General features: G+C 41.8%; 1 protein-coding gene across 2 annotated transcripts in view; it reads left to right on the plus strand.

Moving 5' to 3' along the window:
* tspan9a (tetraspanin 9a) overlaps positions 1-13106 on the plus strand; it is a 154940-nt gene that overhangs the window by 82450 nt on the left and 59384 nt on the right. The window contains exon 3 of one of the 2 annotated variants that reach the window (XM_083917118.1): positions 1067-1146. In XM_083917118.1, the coding sequence (XP_083773244.1) occupies positions 1084-1146 (63 nt within the window). In that variant the 5' untranslated portion in view covers positions 1067-1083. Of the gene's footprint in view, positions 1-262; positions 1147-13106 lie in introns of those variants that run through there. The other variant, XM_083917117.1, reaches the window with a different exon arrangement.

Genomic DNA, 13106 nt, shown 5'->3' on the forward strand with positions numbered 1-13106 from the left:
GAGAGTTGGGGGAGGAGGGCAGCGCTCTTGTCGGTAGATAGGGAATGCCCGTTAGTTGCGTCTGCCGATAATAGCACATCAGCCAGAGTGCTGCTATTGGGAGAGCAGAGCACAGGCAGTGCGGAGGACTGAACGGCTGAGCACAGAATGGTACACTAGAGAAGACAGGCTCACTCTGAAAGAGAAGAGACAGAGAGAGAGAGAGTAAGGGAAGAGAAAGCGCATCAGAGCATGCTTAGAAGAGGACAGAGAAGGAGCAGAGCAGTGGAGGGCAGAATAAAAGTTAGGTCAGCAAGAGAACGTGGAAGTGTAGCAGCTGAGATTCACTGGGGTCTCTCTCGTACTGGAATAGCCTGGCAGCAGAGGAGGAGAGTGATAATACAAGAGTGGATAGAGGCAGTACTGTTACTTCTCCCCAAGACAGTCCTGTCATAAGGCAAGGGTAATGCTCCTCGCAGGACTCTTCTGTACAGCCACTTCAGGACTATTACAGCAAGACAGCAGCAGCAAGCAGAAGACACTTAAGCCTGGCATCTGTGCCTGAAATTTGCAGTTCTGCTCAATTCTTCTTCAATCTCAATAAGACTTTCTTACCCAACTGTGTGCTTTGAAGTGGACGTAGTTGTGTTTCTGTGAGGCTTCTATCTTCTTTTTTTATTATTTGCTCCAGTGTGTGAAGCAGTGGAGACTTGCTCGGCGAGTTGTTCTGTCCTGTCATCTCTGAGACTATGGTATACTGTGCGTCAGGGAGCCCTTCATCAGCAACTGCAGCCCTAGAGCATGGAGAAGTCCAGCAGTGAGGAGTCAGCCATTCACCGTAGCCCCTCCGTAGACAGCCGTGACTCAGATTTTGCCCAAGCCTCCACGTCTGGCCGCCCATTCGGCAGCCGCGGCTTCACTGCCGGTGCTTTCTACGGCTCCACAGGGCCGCGCAAAAACGCACAGCAGGGACAGGCTGGAGCTGCAGCTGATGCCAGCGCAGGAGACAAGACCAACAAGTACAGCTCACCCAAAGGCAGCAAATACGTAGTATTTTATCTGGATCTATCCTTTGTGTTCCTTTTAGAATTCAAGAAGTGCAACATGGCTAGAGGCTGCCTCTGCTGCTTGAAGTATATGATGTTCATCTTCAATCTCATCTTCTGGGTAAGTGGCTCATCATTTTGTTAATGTTTTTCTCATCACACTTGTTCACAGTGATCTTGTTAATGATGATTGTACAAATGTGTAGCTATGGCTTAAAATATGATGCTGACAGAGTATATTTAGCTTTAGTAACTCAGTACTGGTTATTATCCATATCAGTGTTTACAAATGTGAAGGCTAAGTGTGTCATACATTTAAATGTTAACCAGGAAACATGGCTATGATGGTTGTCGGTGCAATCATGCGTTTCTAATTATTACATCAGGCTGTTTATGCATGTTCCCCTGTGCATGTTGCTATTCTTGGATATTATGACAGTCAGTGGCATTGCACCAGGTCTTCTTTTGTATGGAGGTGTGGATTGGGCTGGGTTCATTAGGGTCACTCGTGGATAAGAATGACCCTAATGATTTACAGTGAATATGGAGTTGATTTGCTGCCTTTGGCATGGGAGTGAAAGAGCATATGCCTCTAAAATGCAGTTTTATTGATGAGTGACACAATATGCACCATATGAGTTAAACTGGGAAGCCAGAGTTTCAGTGAATTCTGGAGATTATCTGATTATATATTACGTGCAAATGACACATTTTAGCAAGATATTATATACATTTTTGGAAAACAATACAATATTTCTGTAATCACAAAGTCTGTCATGATGCAATTTCTATTTGATTCAATTTAGGGCCTGCGATCGATATGAGACAATATCAGCTGCCCATTTAACACAATCAGTTACATTTATATTAACTCACAAAAAGCAACTTCATTATGATTTTATTACTGAGTTCTTCCAGACATTCAAATGAAAATTGTAAATCTATTCTTTTTAATAAAAGATATACATGTAAATGTACATTTGTGCCGATGATATTGGATCCTTGATCATTGACTCAAATCAGCCCTCCCCCCTGCAGATAAAAAATATTTTTAAGCCCCAGGCATGTGTTTGGTGTTGATTTTTCATCTGACATAATCTGTGTAATTCAAAAGTGTTGTAATTATCCATATTTGTAGTAATACTCAGTAATAATAGGAGAAAAAGAATGCTAATGTGATAGTGGTCTCTGCCAAATTCACTGACAAATAGGGAAACCTGGCCAGCGTGTGGCAGGCTTTGCTGTGTACCCATGCATGGGAATTTGTTTTAAAAAGTGGGCATACCTTGAATGTTTACAGAATGGATTAGAGGGCTTATAGGTTATGGGGCCAAGTCTTTTGTGTGGATGCAGTGAAGCGTGAAGCGTAAAAACACCCCAACACTGGGGACTCTACCAACCCCGGCCCACCATGTCACTTGGTCGTGAGCCCTGCTAACTGGGGCATTTTGGAGGCAACAGAGTGGGCATTAACTTGATCCCAGCTGTGAACAGGCCAGCATTGAAATCACAAACACGTACACATGCACCACACAAACCAAGATTCGTCCCATTGTCCACTCAACAGCACTGCTAGTGGCCGGGCTCTGTGGCCTGACACTGTTGGTGAATCTCCTGTTTCAGGGCAGTATCTCCATATCATGCTCATGTCATTACCCAGTCCACAGAGGCAAAAGCATGAGCGATTGGCAAAGACTTGCAAATGGCTCAGGGGCTCTTCAGCGTGCCTCGTCTTGATGTAATGTTTGTTTAGGGAATGAAAGGGGTCAGAAATGATTAGCTGATGCTGGATTTATTAATGCAGACATTGGCTTACCTTGATGTGAGCACTTTTGAAATATTTCAGTATGTCTTCAGTACAAGTAAATGATCAGGCCTAGGAAGCCCTACTCTTTTAGTTAGGAAGGGAAATATTAAGCAATTTCCTAAATTAATTGTCAGCAACATATATGATCGATCGGGAGTTATTAATTACAAAAAAAACAGATTAAATGGGATGTTTTTTTATGGCACAGCCTCAGTAAATAACATATTTGACTGAAACATTGAATAAAGCACAGGGCAATTATTTATACATTAAACTTAATAAGTTTTTAACAAAATTATGCCATAATTCCTGCTCCTTTTACATCCGTCTTTAATTAATGGCCAAACAAACTTTAAATTTCTAAACACAATATTTTGGGACAATTTGAAGGAAACTAATTAGATGAGACTAAAGCTGCAAACCACTTAAAGCCTAAGCCATTCTTGTATCCACCAAAAAGGCTATACCCTATAAATGCCTTTCAAAAAGGGTGTCCCTGAAGTTAAAGAGCTATTGGGGACGTGCTCACGAGTTCAGTTAACGACAGACGTCAAACGAACCATCAATGTAAGCGACACCTCTTCCAATACTCGTCAAATAAAAGACCACACGTGATATGTGGTGTGACTGGTTCTGATCATGGTTGTGAGTCTAGTCACTAAAACCAGTTGCAGAGACAGAACCCACCTCCTGGAATTGTACATGCAATGCCACTTCAGCTTTACATGTTGATATATTCCTAATCCATCAAATTCAGAATAGTGGTTTAATCATTAATTGATGAATAACAACTGCTCATCATTATTCTGTCTTTCAGCCACAGGTGAAATATGATAGATCAAGACCCTATTAGCATCTACATTTCCAGTTTGAATCCATCAGTTTCCTCTGTCTTAGTTCCAACCTGCTTGGTTCATTTAATATCCCAAAGCTGCCTCGGTGCACGGTTAAAGGTCAACCCTTGGCTGAGGTCATAAGGTCATTATTATCCGCTATTTTCTTGAGGGCCAGTCACAGGGGATTTGTGTAAAGGCCTTTACTTCCTTGGTTCTTTCCAGGTCGAATTTGTGCTTAACACTTTTCAGTGGCAAAATCCTGCCACTAATAACCGACTGCTACACACCACTAATAGGGAGGTAGAAAAGAGGCTTTGGATTTTTATGCTGGTGGCCTCCGATTCATGCCTTCCTGAGAGTGTGCAAAAGCTCCCCCTGTAGTGTGAGATGAGGACTCACTCTCTAATCATGTGTGTGTGTGTGTGTGTGTGTGTGTGTGTGTGTGTGTGTGTGTGTGTGTGTGTGTGTGTGTGTGTGTGTGTGTGTGTGTGTGTGTGTGTGTGTGTGTGTGTGTGTGTGTGTGTGTGTGCATGGGGGAATAGGGATCTTAAGTGGCTATGGACTCTCCTCAGTGCAGCGCATCCCCTACCGTGAAATAACACACTTTTTAGTGGTAATGTTCAAGTAATGAACTCCCACCCTGCATTTTCCCTTCTATTCCCGCGGATTGATTCTCTTGTTTTTTCTCCCACCACTAGAATCCTTTAATGACAGTTTAATCAGTGTCCCATGGGAAGAAGGGGTTGGGATGCAGCATGTCGCTGGTAGGTCTGTCCATCAGCATTTAACAGTGCAAGGGCTTGTCGGCGACTGGCTGACTGGCTGACTGGCTCTCTGGACTCGGGGGCAGCATTGCCCAGTTGAAGGTTAGCAGAGCTGGGAATAAAGGGTTTGCTTGCCAGTGAGGGGTTGCACTCTTGGATCTAGGGAGGGAGAGGGAGAGGCACGTTGTATCCTGACACTCCTGGGATTGCACTGCTCTACCTCTGACACTCCAGGAATCACAAGGTTACCACAGCTGGTAGGGAGGTGTGCCTCTGAAGCTCTGACATCTCATCTCGGGACTGAAGGGGGGATGATGCACTGCAGTAACTTGACACCACGTACAGCCGGGGTCTCTTCTTTCTGACTGTGTGCACATGTACGAGCGCATTCGCTGTACACACATGCATACAGTCGTTCATCAAATTATGCTCACTACCTGAACACCATCCGCTCCACGGGGCTTACAGTGGAAACTTGAAGCACAAGGTAAACAGCGCCAGGCACTCCAGGCATCTCCATACATGTTCACATCCTCAAGCCCCCCAGCAGTTGTTCATGACCATCTGGCTCCTCTTTCTTATTAGGGATTAGAAGAGTCTGAGCTGGAGGGGGAGTTTCGGGCAGATTAGAGAAGTATTGGGTGGTGAGGTTAGGATTGAGAGCACGACTCTTTAGGACAGCTCTATACTAAAGCCAACAATCATCACAGCAAATGGCCTATGTGCTGTGACAATTTTGGGGGGGTGGGGACTGGGTGCTCTCACACACACATACAATGACCAGCCTGATAGGGCTATTGATGTTAAGTCATATTGATGTCGGCCGTGTGAGCATATCAGTGTTGGTGTTCTTGCTTGGAGCGAGGATTTCAGCCTCTTACTCTGTAGTATGTCCTCCGTGCCCGCAGCCTCCCCTGTTAATCTCCTCCATTCAAGATTCAATTTACTGTCCACTGCTACACTTATTCATCTTGTACATTGATACTGAACACATTAGTAAAAAGATAACATTTGTTTTTATTTTTCATTTTAAAAAGGCCTGAAAACACTACACAGGGATTGATTCTGCCAAATCACAAGCAGGATCACACACAAGCTCATTTCCTGTATTAGAGATAGGTGGTACAATAGCTAAATTGGCCCATCCCAGCTTTGCCATTATCTTGTCGTATCAAAAACTAAAGCCTCATTGATATTCATATTTAAAAGAAAAAAGTGTCCGCTCAGCAGTCTTGTCCTACAAGTGCATGAGAGGGGACAGTTCCTTCTTTGTTAGAGCAGAGAAACCCAAATGTGTTTAGCATTCATGAATTCCTGTGCTTACTTGGGGAATTGCTGCAGGATTTATAAACCCTTTGGTCCGAGGCAACAGATTAGTTTCCCTATCCATTTAATCACTGTATTTGACATGTAAGGTTTCAAATATAGCTGCACTCTGATGCTACACAGAGCACAGAGTAGAACTATTATCAGACTCAAGGTGGTTTGTAAGAAGTGTCTGTGAATGTCTGCATCTCATTGAGTGGAATTCCAAAAAAGCATTTCACACAAGCGGTCCCTTTCCCTGGGGATTTTTGATCTGAGGTACTGAAGCAATTTGCCTGTTTTTCATTCCCCATATCGGCACATGAAAAGTTTAGTCATCTTTTATGGCTCAAGAGAGCGTGTATTGTAACAAACTTTCCTCTTTTTTTTCTTCCCCTTTTTTACAAAAGGCACAGCTGAACTCCATCAGTCACTGCCAGGTGAAACAAGGATTGGGGCACAGGGAAAGAAAATGAGAGTTGAGCGGGCTCAGCGAGATGATGAAACAAGCTGTATATGCCGTGCTGTCACATCCATTTAATTCTGTCAATCCGCTGTGAAAGGCTGACTTTTGAATTCGATTTGAGCTTGAAATGACAGAATGAAGCATCAACCTCAGCCAGTTTGTCCCCCAAAATTTTACGCCTTCAACTATGATTGGATATGCAGGTTTAATGGTCAAAACAAGCAGTTGCAGATTACATGTTCTCAGAATCATCCATATCAAGCATTTATTTTGTATATTATCCTCAAATTGAATTGACTATACAGTTGCCACCTTGTCTAGCCTGAGAGCAGGTCTTTTAAATGATCTGCAACATTACGCACATAGAAAAGATCACAACATGTATATGTATTGTGCTCATTTGAAGTCTTCTAATTAGCATCCTGTATAGATCGCTGGGCCTTGATTCAGATTGGCTAACCTGCTTGGTAAATATCTCCGTATGCATGCCTTTGTCCACCGGACCGTCTGGGGAGTTCACTCTAATTTGCACGTCTCTCTGACTGCTTCGATTTCCCAGCCGTGTTGTGCGGCACCACTGAGCTCATTAGCTCATGTTGCAGATCAACTGGGATATGGAGCTGCTGTGCTTCGCTCTAAGGGGTTGAGATAATAGAGCATGAGAATTGGAGGTGTGCAGTAGGTAGATGGTGCTTTTCCAAGGGAATTAAGTCTTCCAACCCATCACTTGTCACGCTTTGAATTAGGCGGGCTTTAGATTTGATGAGTTGTTGCTTGGTTTTCATAAAAGGTTACTTATAACACACATTAGAAGCTCAGAACTGTTAATGACTTAAAGAGGTGACGATTAAATAAACCCTCCTCAAAAAACAAGTGCAACATTACTATTAGTATTTGAAACACTTTGTCTATTTTTGACAACGTTTGATGTTTGCTACTGAGTAAGCATTAAGCAACAGGGCTGCAGGTGCTGTTTTTTGTTGCTACCGTGTCATCTATGTAGCACTGACTTGTAGTGACAGGTGAACAGCCCGAGGACAGATGAAATAATAGTGGCTGCTACTTGTAGGTCTGGGAATTATAGTACATGGCAAACCTCAGTCTCTGGTGCATGTCATTCATTATTTTTCCTCACTTCTATTGTCATTACAAACCATTGTTCCTCTTGTTAGATTCAGAAGTGCATAGAGCACAGAGAAGCATGTATCTACCGTCTATATGCCATATATATTATTGCGAAATTTATATATATATATATATTGAAAAAACACACATTCACAGTGGCCAAGTTTGTTTCCATCATGATGTTAGTTGGTCAAATTTGCATCAGGAATGACAGTACATCTTTCCTTTGCTTCAGCTTGTGAAACACAGAAATCTTGCTCTTCTAAATATAGGCCGGAGAGGAGTTCAGAAAATGGGAGAACGATGGGGAAAAGGAGTGTCATTAGTTCTGCATACATAAGCAGGATCTTTTGTAATGACTATGTGCCAAATCGTGCACCTCAGACAATAGCAAAGGCTGCATCAGTGTTGTGTGGTCAATAATGTGTTTATATTGCTGAACTGAAAAGGAGAAAATATCCTCAGGTCATGCATTTGGGTTATTGATCAAAAAGGTCTTATCCATTCTTTTTGCTATTTTTTTTTTTTGTCTATATTTGAAAACAGCCCAAGCAAGGCATCCACTCAGAAGCTGTTGGGGAAAATGTCCACGAAAACCAGCCTTTCTGTGTAGCTTCTCTGCTGGGGGTAATTTCACATTTCATAATGGAATAAGGTGCAAATTGATTGGTATTATCAAGTAAACCGTTGTACAACATTACAGTAGTCTGGCTAAATCAGTGTTTGAGAAGGAGTACAATCCTTGTAGCTTTTCATCTGCCTTTTGAACATTTCACAAATCATATAGTGACACTTTGTATTGCCTGTGGATGTAGGGATTCAGATTAACTGTACAACAGACACACTGCACTCTGTAATTTGGTCAGCACAAGCGTTTGAAGTGCTGTTGCAGACTCTGTCTGTGACACATATCTATGTATGTCACCTTCATACTGTTTTGTCAGTCTTTTTCAGTGAAGTAGACAAATTCCCACTTTATTTTCAGTTTGTGGTGCACAAAATGTTTTATTCAATAGCGGTGCAGCAAAACATGTTAGAGTTTTAACACGTCTCAGATGAAAAATGTTTTAGTGCTGCTTGTGTCCTTGTGACTACAAACTGCTATCTCTCCGTTACCTTCTCTTTTCACCTCAGGAGGACCAATCAATGCTAATCTGCACCTAAGCAGTGAATTAATGTAGAATGTTGGAACAGATTGCTAGTTCAACTACTCAGCATTTTTCCTGACAACTCAAGGCAAATTACAGTGAAATCAATGTTTCCCAGTCAGTATCCACCTCCGGCTCTGCTGTGGAGACTTGGAGGAAATCATTGTCTTGGTCTTCTGAGAAAAAAAAATTCCCTTTGAATAACCCTGTTCATGTTTATTAACTGTATATGGGTATGGGATGTATATGTATATATATGAATTAACTACAGATTCACAAGATGTGTACATACTTTGTTTAAAATAGTGGTTTTAGCATGGCACAGGCTTTGAATGGCACCTGGAAAGGCACTTTCCCTGGATACTTGATGTCTTCGAAAGCTGCCGTTAAGTCCATCAGAAGAGTGTCCTGGGTTCAGCTCCGGAAGTTCTCCAGAGGTTTCTAGCTGTAGGCTGAGGATGCATCAATGACTTTGAGACCTATTTCCCAAGGGCCACAACCTAAATTGATTCAATTCTTTTCCCACCATACACCCAATAAACCCACAAAGCATCCCCATGAGCTAGATTCCACCTATCTATCTCCTTTCCATTTATAAACAACATTTAGAGACCAGGGACACACTGGGCATCTGCATCACCATACACTGGAAATGTGAGCAGCATATGGACTTTGAATCTGTGTATTTTTGCAAGTGTCAGCTTGAATTTGGGTCAGGGACTCTGCGCTCAGTGCTTGAATGGTAATGAGTCCAGGACACATCTCTAGAAGGGCTCGAACAAGCAATGAGGCACACTCTTGTCTACGTTGTTAGCCATGACAAATGAGAGACAGATTTATGCCTTTAACATTAAAGTACATTGATTTATTAAGCTGAACTGCAGCTTTACTGCTGCATTATAACTTTGCCATAAAATGCAACATATTGTGGCTTTCTAGATGGAGACACATCACTACATACGCTGGCTGGATGATGGTCTCTGGATGCCTGACAAGTTTTTATTGCTATTTCTTAATGAGGCAGTTTCACATGAATGTATGAATGCAATACACTGTACATTTCAGACCATCAGCCAATGTATTCGACTGTTTGTTGTGATTTGAAACGGAGGCCTATTTTGTTGTCTTCAGTGCAGAACCCAGATCTTCATCAGAGCAGGCTGTTGCAGTGCTCTCGTTATGTCTGATCCAATTTGAGGTTGACTCTTATTTGATGTGCATGAGGTGTGCTCACAACCCGGCTCTGATATTCTCCCTGAAGAGGAAAATGCAGTCTCTAGTCAAGATCCTTCACTGCTACAGTAGGAAGATAACTGTCAGACAGTGTAAACCTAATAGGTTTTATTGCCGTTCTGCCTGCATGCAGATTCATCCTCTTCCTTATCACAGCCAAGTTTTTAACTGTCTCTTTGACTTTGCCTGAGTCTTATCACACGACTAAAACAAATGGTTCTGCTTGTTTATTTTACCCCATTTTGCAATCACCAGTCGTATTGCCAGACATGAAAGAGCATTTGTTTTGTGTATCTGTTCTGTTTCAGAAGATATCAGGTTTTTTTTCTTGATGATCGAAAATCTGAAGCACTCTGGTTCCCACAGCATGCATAGTCCTGTATAAAAAAGGAAGCAGGCAAAACCAGCCTCACTCCATCACTTTGGTATTCTATCTGGGGCATAGAGGGATGTCTCAGATCTCTTTTTTTAAAAGAGGACTTGACAGTTTTATTGCATGTGAGAAATGCAAGACCCATACGGTGAGGTTGTCAGTAATTGCAGATGTTCACCTGGAATGATGAATGATCAGGTTAAGCGCGTCCATTTCAGTTATAAATTCCCTCTGTCACAAAATGTGAGTCTTTTAAATGATGCAGGACACTAAAAATGCATCTGTTTGCCCACATTCATCAACCTTTACCACTATGTAATAAAATATACGTCATACAAATTAATGTATTAGCCCCTGTTATGTTTGCTTTCATTTCAGTTTTAGTATAATGCATGTAACATCTTTTCTTTAACACTGCAACATGATCTGATGATTTTTTTTTTTTACAAATTGTATGTGTACACAATTATGTCCATTTGTTATTGTAGGAAATTCTTCATTAAAGAAATTGGCCCCCCTCACTGGCCATGTGTCATTTGGAGCCCCATCAGTAGTCATTATTTTTGCACAGATGTCTCCATTTCTCTGTTTAAACCACCCAGGCTTCAGTAATGGGTGACTTGGGATGGCGGTGGAATACAAAAGAGCGAGAGCTTGGTGTGTGCTGAACAGGGTTAAGGAAAGGAGACTCATTTGAGAGGTCGATTATGGGCCATCAACACCCTCAGTGAATAATGACATACATCCATAGTGAGTAATTATTAACAGACCTTTTTTTCCTGTGTATACACTCATCAGTGCAGTGCTGTGAGACAAATCCCCATCACTGTAATCATTCCTGCAAAAAACACCTAGGCGTGTTTGGGGTCAGCCCATTAATGCCCCCTTCCATTTCAGAACCATTTCAACTATTTCAGGGTTGTCATCATTTTAGTTATCCATAATGACGGAGACGTTGCTTGCACCGTCCTTTTCTCAAGTGCTGTACACAAGTGAACTGGGACAGATGGGGTTGGCAAGATTTTTCTCACCAGTCCCCTTCTGAGAAGACCGACTGGCAGGCCCAAAGATGCTGTCCTTTCCCTGGGTGGGAAGAAGTGAAGCATGAAGGCAGGAAAGGGGGGGGAATGATGTCTCCCCCAAGAGCAAGTGAGGTTAACACATTGATATTTGATGACAGCTCCCTGAGAGGTGTGTCAACGTCATCCTCTGATCCTTCGCTCCCTTTCCCCGGCATTCTTCTCATGTCATTGTAGATTTCATTCTGGGGACACATTTGAAATTCACTTCTATTTCAGGAAAGAAAATATAGAAATTGAGCTTAAATGTTGGAAACGGTGATTGGAAGGTTTTAGCAGAAGAAAAAAATACAGATTAGAGTAGATTTACAGCTTTGTTTTCCTGACTTTGTTTTTCAGTTAGTGGCATGTTTATGATGAATTGCACGATTAGCCCATAATTTGCTGCACACCATTAGTTATGTGTATTCATCAGGTAAATGCTCACACTTGATTAAAGAGCAACTCCACGGTAAATCTTTTATGAGCGCCCTTCACCTCTACGGATCAGTTACACCTCTGGCCATATGCATTCACAATTTGGTTGTGATCAGATGACATGTGTTGTACATCTGTACTTCATACTTAAGCTGTGCAGGGGTCTTAAACCCATGACCCGAACACTAACATAACTTTTAGACGCAACCCAACTGAACCAACCAGGAACTGCCAAATTTGAGACAGAGACCAGACCTGAGACTTTGGCAATAGTTTGGGGTATTTCTTCTTCAAAGACAATATGCCGGATTTTGAAACTCTTTATCAGAAATGACTTATCTGAAAGCTGCAAGACCAACACAAAATATGGCATGCATATTGTATGTAACTTTTACTAGCCCATAAGGAACAGATTTAGTGGGAATACACACACTTCATTATCTCAAAATAATAAATTATCTGCCTGCAGTTATTAGATCAACTTGGCCTTTTTCCAGTATTGGCCAGATAAACGGTGATGCTTAAATCAAAACTTCTTTCCCAGTTGAACTAGACAACTTTCCGAGCTGTTACAATCCAGAACAGATCTTGGTGCAGGCAGAGGAAAAGGGTGGTATATGTTGTCACAAAGGGTCCTAATGTTTCTACAATGCAATGGCCTTCCTCGAATCATTGGGGATCTAAAGAAACCCAGTGCTTGCACGTTTATTTCTTCCATTACTGAGCGCTATCTCTCCAGGCTAATTCAACACATTAGCTATGCTCTGTATCTCTTCCTGTCTCCCAGTGGGCATTGTGTATGTACTAGCATGACACTCATCAACACAGACAATTGGTAGGGCCAGAGAGAGAAAGAGAGACAATTTTCTTAGTGAGTTACATTTAAAAAATAAAACAACCCAAGCCAGACTTGTGCCTGAAGCTTTACAAAAAACAAAACAACCTTTTGTCGGAACCCATCAGGTTGGTTTCAGGTTGCTGAATTATATTTCACACTGTGGAGACAGAACGCTGCCACTGTTAAATGTTGACACAAACAGCATTATCAGCCCCTGTGTAGTAAGTCTTTTACAACTTCAGTTCTGGAGTAATTGGCATTAGTAGAATACCCAGTGGCCATTTTGTATAACTGCAGTAATATTTATTTTTCATTTCAAAAAGAGAGATAAATAAGCAATAGGTGAGCGGATGGAAATTGAAAGCAGGTGTTCCCAGAGAGAGGCAGTCAGACTTCATAATTTAACTTCCACTAAATATGTTAGTTGCTTTTCCTTCAACAGCCCTTAACTCCCCATTCTGATTAGCTGTGCTAAGAACATACAGTTCAATTTCTGCATTATTCACCTGTAACAGATGGACTTTAAAATTTTGTTTTACTTGGCTGGGCTTTATCAGACATACAAACAGAATACAGCCGGAATGGGCCTCCCTAGTATATACAGTCTCCATAGACAAACTGTAGCTGTATAATAATTTATGACTGTGCGTGACGTAGAAAACCTGCATGTTATGTCAAGCAACATAATCA

Source organism: Echiichthys vipera (assembly GCF_963691815.1).
Source record: "Echiichthys vipera genome assembly, chromosome: 7".
NCBI lineage: Eukaryota > Metazoa > Chordata > Actinopteri > Perciformes > Trachinidae > Echiichthys > Echiichthys vipera.